Here is an 8403-nt window from a genome sequence, read left to right on the forward strand (position 1 = left end):
GGAAGAAAGCAAAATGCAGGAATTATGTACACAATTTGCTAACAATTGTTTTAAAAAGGGCAAAAAAAAGTGTGTATGTATATGCACAGATTATCTCTAGGATAATCAAAAACACTGGTCGCCTCTGGGGGCGAGAACTAGATCACTGGGAGAGGTTTTTCATTATATATCCTTTCTACCTTTGAACCATATAAATTACCTATACAAAAAAATTAAATGAACATTTTAAATGTAGTTGCCAAAACACACAGTGGTCCCCCTTGTGTATTGGTTGCGGCAGTCAGGGTTAAAAAGCACAAGTCAAAGGGGTTATAAGTCCCATTTACCAGAGTGCAAAGAAGGAAGGGAGCAAGGGCAACTGTCATGATGTTTTAAAGGAGTAAGTAACCTGTCCTCTCAGAGTGTTTACTCATCAATTGTAAAGAACCTCAGTTTTCCCACCCTCCCGTCCCCCAATCTCAGTTCCATTCTCTACCACCTAGGTGGTCAAAAAGATACAGTCCTAACTATGCTTGTTCTTATTGAACAGGGGTCGGGGAGCTGGCTTCTTGCTTTCACTGGCTCATAACATTGCTGTCCTACTTTCTAAAAACAAACAAAAAATCCTGCTAAAAACAAACAAAAAACCACTATAAAGGCACAAAGTTGACCACATATACAAAGAGAAGAGGCTAGATTGCTTTGTCCCACAGCTGTTTATGGTTATCTGATGTAAATGAAGGCTTTCGATATCCCATAAAGACATCAAAGCAATGCTTTCAACAAACAAAATTAAGTGTTCCCTGTCACTCATGTTTTACCTGTAGGTAAATACAATCTAACAGGATTTACCTTCCCTTCATTCTACAACCCAGAGCCCAGGAATAAAAGATATCTTTGAATGAAAGGGCATATACCTACTTTGAGCTTTGATTAATATTCTGCTTTCCTCTCTGGCATTTTCAATTGGCCTTTGATTTTCCATAAGTATGTATGTATTTAAAGCCACTGAGACTAAAAATTCAGAAGTTTGTGTGTACAGAGCACAATTTAAAAAAATCTAACACAGGGCCACAGCACAGAATTTTGCTGGAAGGACTCCAGCTGGCTTCTCCACTGCAATTGATAAGTGATTTGTTTACGAAAATGCTGCTTGGCTAAAAATTTGCTCTTTAATACAAGGAATGAGGATGATCCTGGTCAAATGCCAAATCAAATCCCATATTTCCAATTTTGAGACTAGGACACAATGTACCTTTCCTTTTGAGGAGAACTTTATTTTCAAGCCCTACTGTTGATGTATATCACTCAAAATGCTGCAAGACTAACAATAAACAGTCTGAAAGAGAAATTACAAAAATAATTCCATTTAAAACAGCAAAAACAAACAAACAAAAACAAAAAACAAACCCACACAACCAACCAACTTAGGAATTAACCTAACCAAATAGGTGAAAGACTTGTACAATGAAAACTACAAAACACTACTGAAAGAAATTAAAGACGTAAATGAAAGCTATCCTATGTTCATGGCTTGAGACTTATTAAGACATCAATATAACTCAAAGTGATCTACAGATTCAATTCAATCTCTATCAAAAGTCCATTATTTTTTGAAGAAACAAAAAACCCATCCTAAAATTTGCATAGAAACTCATATAGAAACTGAATAGCCAAGAGTCTTGAAAGGAACAAAGCTGGGGGAATCACACTTCCTGATTTTAAAACTTACTACTAAGTTACAGTAATCAAAACAGTGTGGAACTGGCATAAAGACAGACATATGGACTAGCAGAATAGAATACAGAAATAAACCTTCACACATATGGCCAAATAATTTTTAACAAGAGTACTAAGACTATTATGAGGAAAACAGTCTTTTCAACAAATGGTGCTGCAAATCTGGATATCTAAATGCAAAATAATGAAGTTGGACCCTTACCTAACACTATATTAAAAATATTTACTCAAAATAAATCCATGACCTAAAACTATAAAACTTAGAAAACATAGGGCAAAAGCTTCACAACACTAAACACTGATGTCTTGGATATGACATCAATGGCAAAAACGACAAAAGACAAACTGGACTTCATAAAAAACTTAAAAATTTTCTACATCTAAAGACACTATCAGCAGAGTAAAAAGTCACCTTACAGAAGGGAAGAAAAAACTTGCAAATCATATACATCATGCACCACTTAACAAGGATTATGTTTTGAGAAATGCGTCATTATGTGATTTTGTCATTGTGCGAACATTATGGAGTGCACTTACACAAACCTAGATGGTACAGCCTACTACACACCTAGGCTACATGGTATAGCCTATGGCTCCTATGCTATAAATCTATACAGCATTTGTACAGATCTATACTGTACTGAATGCTTTAGGCAACAGTAACATAATGATAAGTATTTGTGCATCTAAACATATCTAAACATAGAAAAGGTACAGGAAAAATATCATACAGAAACTAAAAAATGATACATCCTTAGAGAGCACTTACCACAAATGGAGCTTGCAGACTGGAAGTTGTTCTGGTGAGTCAGTGAGTGGTGAGTGGATCTGAAAGCTGAGGACATTACTGTACACTACTATAGACTTTATAGACTTTATAAACAGTGTACACTTAGGTTGTTACAGTAAATATATAAATCAACACGAGATTAAATCAAACATAAGAGAAAATGATGTAAACAAGAGATGCAGTAAACATGATACATGAGGTTGCTGCCAGCATAACATGGCACTCTGTTAAACAGCAAACATTTTTTTAGGAGTATGCTCTAAATAATAAAAAGTAAATACATAAATAACAGTCATTTATTATCAACTATTAGATATTGTGCATAATTATATGTACTATACTTTTATGATTGTCAGCTCAGGTTTGTTTATACCAGGTTTGTTGTTATGTTACAATGGCTACAATGTCACTAGGTGATAGGAATTTTTCAGCTCCATTATAATCTTATGAAACCATCCTTGTATATGTGGTCTGTTGTTGACTCTATCTGATAAAGAATCAATACCCCAAATATGTAGAGAACTCCTAAAACTCAACAACTAAACTAGATTCAAAAATAGGCAAAGGACTTGAAGATATTTATCCAAACAAATTAAGCAAATAGGCAACAAGCACATGAAAAGATGCAACACTAATCATTAGGAAATCAAAACTGCAATGAAATATCATGTCACTTCCATTAGATGATTATTAAAAAAAACAAACAGAAAATAACAAGTGTTGGTGAGGATGTAGAGAAATTGGAACATTGTGTAATTTCAGTGGGGATGTAAAATGGTATAACCACTGTGGAAAACAGTATAGCAGTTTCTTAAAAAACTAAAAATAGAATTACCTTATATCAGGCAATTCTACTTCTGGGTATATATTCAAAAGAATAAAAAGCAGGGTCTCAAGGAGATATTTGTACACCAATATTCATAGCAGCATCATTCACAATAGCTAAAACATGGAAGCAACCAAAGCATCCATCAAGAGAAGAATGGATAAGCAAAATGTGGCATACACATACAAAAGGATATATTCAGCCTTGAAAGGAAATTCTGACACGTTATGACATGGATGAACCTTGAAGATATCATGCTAAGTGAGAAAAGCCAGTCACAAAAAGAGAAACACTGTATGATTCCACTCATATGAAGTACTTAAGGGTAGTCAAAATCAGAGAGATAGAAGATGGAAAAATGGCTGCCAGGAACTGGAGGGGAGAATGGGAAGTTTTTGTTTAATGGGCAGTTTCAGTTTTCCAGTAGAAAGAGATGGATGGCAGTGGTTGCACAACAACGTGAATGTACTTAATGCCACTGAACCAGACACTTAAATGTGGTTAATAAATTTTGTTATATTTTACCATAATAACAAAAGTTGGAAAAAAAATGCTGCAGGATATGAGGTTTCAATTACATTCTCGACACATATTAATTTTCTAAGGTTTATACCTTTCCTTCTACATCCGGACTTTTCTTTTAAGCACGTTTCTAAATGTGACAGCTAAAAGTACTAATAAATATACCACTGAGGTAAGATAGCAAATTGAAACAATGGCAGTGCTTCTTCAAAATTATCTGAACTGGACATCTGCTTAGCCTTACAGTTAGACTTCACAGACTTTATAGTAAACACACAACCACCGTCTCTGCTGCTTCTCCCTCTCGGCCCATCTGTACTTCATGGAAAATAAACCAGAATCAAAGCATTAAAGAACACTGTAACTTCTTAAGTTGAGTTACCATTTTTAAAGTACCTCATACATATTAAGCATTCATTAAATTTTACTTATTATTCCCTAGATGCTAATTTTTAAGGCATAGGTAGAGGCATTTTTCCAAACTTAAAAATTGGTTGCAATCTGTTATAGAAAAGTATGATCCGGAGAAAATAGAACAAATAGAATGAAGCAATCCTTTATTTTTAGACACTTTAACAAAGAGGTTGTCAGTATGTTAACTTTCCAGTGGAGAAGAATAAACAAGAAAATCAGCCCCAGCCATCAGCAGCTGCTCTGCTCAGAGCTTAGAATCTTCCTTCCCCAAGTGGTGGGGTGGAGGCGTGTACTTTCCCTCCTTTATTAGCTTATCCCGTTGCTTCAAGATGGCGCTCAGACGTTTCATCTGCCAAAGGAAAAAAGTATTTAAACGAGGGGAAGATATGCACCAGAGAGTGAGCACTGGAGAAACTGAATGAAAATTGGTTTCATTTTTAAACTATAGAAGCTTTTCATCCTAGAGGGCCTCTGAGATGAAACTCAGAGTCTTTAAAGAGCTAACTTTAAATCATGTCTCGAGCTTTTAACTAATAAATTTCTGGTATATATAATATCTCCCTGAAAACTAATAACGAAAATGCTCCTGTTATATATAGGAATACAGTATTTACAAAAACAATAACGAATAGATACAGGTCCAAAACCTTCAAGAGGGAAACTTGTGCACAGTAAAATCTTTTAAAATATGAAAAGCTGAGATCATCTCACAGCATATGTATTCCTGACTTCTCTATGTGAAGGTGGCACTGCTGCTGGTGACTGTTCAGCGGGTATGAATGATGCAGAAATAGACAATATAAAGTCTCTTTTTATCACATTGAAATAAAAGACCTGATATGTGCTCAGCTACTAGTCATTACTAGTTGAGCCCTGAGTTCTGCTTCATCACCACACTGCCTCCTCTCGGTGTAAATTTTCCTTGAGTAAAGTCTTAATCTGAGCAAGAAATAACAGGTTTGCAAGAAGAGAAGTTAAGACATGTTGTGAACTAAATAGCTGGTGGGTGGCCAACCATGACCCATTCACTGTCCTATAATATACACTACACTATAATATTACTCACTTAGTAATCAATATTCCTGCAGAGATCAATACAAAATTATTACCTGACACTCTCTCATTCTTTCCAAGTTTGGCTTCACTTTATCCAAATGCCAATAGCAGATGTTAAAAGATAAGAAATTTTAAATTTTGATACAGTTAACTTTGTGATCAATTTAACTGAAAATCTAAATTGTCTTCCTAAACTCTAAGGAATTAGGAGTAACAGAAACATTTCTATTTGTTATATCTGGAGCACAGAAATAGGTAAAACGACAGTCCACATCCAAAACTTTTTCTAAGGGAGAACAGGGCCCTAGATATTAGGCAACTCACTCAACCCTTTAGGAGGCAGACACCATGCTGTTAGTATTCTCTCTTTCCCCTGCATTTTTGGTTAGGCTCACCTAAAGCAATCACATTAACACCTCCATCTTCCCCAGAGTAGAAATGAATCTAGAGATTGTTATATCAGGTTCAGTTCAAGAGACCTGCCAGGTTTTAACCTCTTACCCAATGAGGGTTCACTGAATTTGAAAGATTTTTACCCAAAGATTTTCAAAGACAAATATCCAAGACTGGTTGATATTCTTTGCTTTATGGCCTACTGCAAAGTAGAAAGAGACACATGTAATTTCTAATCCGATGGCTACAGCAAGGTACAATGCTAAGGAAAATATGTGAGATGAAGAAGGACACTAAGAACAGGTCCTCCTCAGATCTGAAGGCATTTGACTTCCTTGACATGGTATCTAAGTAGAGGCGTTTCACCACAAAAGTCTTGCCAATTCACACTGGGCAAGTCACTACCCAATGACCAATTAAAAACACTGAAAATAGCCCCAAAGAAATAAGGAAGTAATTCAGCTCTCATCTCCATCACTCCCTCACCGTTTTCTGCCGAAGCAGACATTCTACAAAATCATCATATTCTAGCTTGCACTCTTTCTCCGCACGGATAAAACCGATTCCATGTGCACATTCTATCCATTCTTTTTCAAAAGCATGGCACCGAGATGAAAGCTTGTGAGGCTGCTCAGCACTTTGGATTGACATCCAGCGGTCTAAGTCAACGCCCAGCCTTTTCTGTATATCAAAGAAAGGCATGGCTGAAATGGAAGATAAAAAAGATATAATGTCAAAAAAGTGCAATTGAATGAGAAATTTCTAAGTAAAATGAAATAATTATGAAAAATAGCCCTCTAGAAAGATACTTTACACTATTCTCCCAATTTCTTTTCACCATTTTTTCATTAGATTCTTCAATTTATGGTAGATAAATAATTTCTGTGCTTTCACGAAACCCAAGGAAAAGAAAACTAGAACTAAAAAACGATGTATAAAAATCCTCTCTTATTGAGTCATTTTTATCAAAGTCAAAAAGTTTGTTTTGATTCAATAATCCCAATTCTTTCAGACAGATCTGAAGAAATATCTGATAAGAAAAAAGCATAAGCATAGAAACATTTTATATTATTCATTATCACTTAAATGACTCCTCTCCCGAAAAGCCATCCTGACACTAGTGTCCCTTCTCCTGATAGTATATCATTCTCAACTTCCCAGAGGAGTGCTTTGTATGCCACTGTAATGGACTATTTACCTGAATGTCTCTCCTACTGGACAATAAATGCTGCAAGGGCAGGGACCAGGTAGGGATTCAGTAATTGCCTGTTGAAAAAAATTAATTTCAAATAACTTGAGTGTGCAACAATAAACGGATAATTAAACCCAGTATCTACTAAGTAGAAAATGATAGATATTGGGGGAAAAAGATAACATACATGGAACATACATTTTAATATCAAATGAAGAAAAGGACTACAAAATAATGCCAAAGAAAAACTGTCTGAAAAAGAAGACTAGAAGGAAGCACACACAAAAATGCCAATACAGCTATGTATGATTGGTAGATTTACAGGTGAATTCATTCCTTCAGTGATTTACTGAGTAATAACGTTTCAGGCACTGGGATGGAAGCAGCAGCTGCAATGTAAGTGCTAGGATAAGATACACAGCGAATTGGGAATCCCAAGGAAGGAACACAACACCAACTCTGCCCAGGAAACTTGAAAATGCCTTTTAAGATGGGTTGAATCTGCCAAGTGAAGATCAGTGGGCAGAGTATTCCAGTAGGGCACAGCACGAGTTACAGCCGGAGGTGCTGGGTATGTCCGGGGGACACTAAGGACCCAAACGTAGCTGGAGCGCAGAGTGCAAGTCGGGGAGAACGAAATGAGCTGAAGCGGTGGGTAGGGCAGAAATCACGCAGGGCCTTGAAAGCCGGGACAAGGAGCGTAGGCTTCAGGTCAAGGAACAGAATGCCAACGCAATAGTCCCGCAGAAATCTAAGTTACCCTGGAAAGGTGCGGTCTACAGGCTTTGGTGACGTTGGCTGTGTGGACAAAGGAACCTGGGAAAGCGGAAAATACGCCCCGAGCTCGGGCCAGGGAGAATGGACACCCAGCAAGCCAAGAGGAAATTAGTTAAAGATATCGCGGAAGAAAGCTCCGCAAGCTAAATTACCCCGCAGACATATGCAGGCCCTACCGTCCACCTCCGGTGCCCTTGCCTCCTCGCTGGCCGCCGATAGGGGATGATCTACTTGGGACACCGAGAGCTGCCGCAAAGAAGGTCCGCCGCGCGACGCTTGCAGCGCGACTCCGGGAGTAGACCTTCCTTCCGCCGTCTCGCCCCGGAAACCATAGGAACCAAGTCCGTCGATCTGCGTCTGCGCGGTTGCGTGCGTTGACCTCTGGAGACATTGACTGTGTGGATAAACTGACCTTCCCTAAAAAGCTGGGTTAGAGGCGGCCGAGTGGTTATTCAGTTCCTGTTGACTCCTCGCGCTGTGCCTAGCACTCTCGCGACAGCTTTGACTCGTGAGAGACTTGACGAAAGCCACACGAGATAAAAAAGTGTCCCCTCCGCCTCTCCAAGCGAGGTTAAGCTCATGTACTGTGGGCCCACCACGCAGGGTGGGTTCACATTCTGGCTTCGCCACTTGTGTCTGACCCTGGGAACGTTTCTTAACCTCACTATGCCTGTTTCCTTAAGATAAAAATATTCTCTTAAAGGTATTAATAAT

General features: G+C 37.8%; 1 protein-coding gene across 2 annotated transcripts; it reads right to left on the reverse strand.

Annotated features, from left to right (window-relative positions):
• Positions 1–4397: 4397 nt before the first annotated feature.
• On the reverse strand, positions 4398–8021 carry NDUFS5 (NADH:ubiquinone oxidoreductase subunit S5). 2 transcript variants are annotated; one of them, XM_006924209.3, is made up of 4 exons: positions 7866–8021; positions 6919–6986; positions 6207–6424; positions 4398–4620 (listed from the first exon to the last, which is right to left on the reverse strand). In XM_006924209.3, exons 3-4 carry the CDS (start codon positions 6420–6422, stop codon positions 4516–4518), a joined length of 321 nt encoding a protein of 106 aa, XP_006924271.1. In that variant the 5' UTR covers positions 6423–6424; positions 6919–6986; positions 7866–8021; the 3' UTR covers positions 4398–4515. The 2 variants fall into 2 exon arrangements, with proteins under 2 accessions (XP_006924271.1, XP_015454407.1); XM_015598921.2 differs by having other exon boundaries at positions 7842–7996.
• Between the last annotated feature and the right edge of the window lie 382 nt (positions 8022–8403).

Source organism: Pteropus alecto, unplaced genomic scaffold, assembly GCF_000325575.1.
Source record: "Pteropus alecto unplaced genomic scaffold, ASM32557v1 scaffold39, whole genome shotgun sequence".
Taxonomy (NCBI): Eukaryota; Metazoa; Chordata; class Mammalia; order Chiroptera; family Pteropodidae; genus Pteropus; species Pteropus alecto.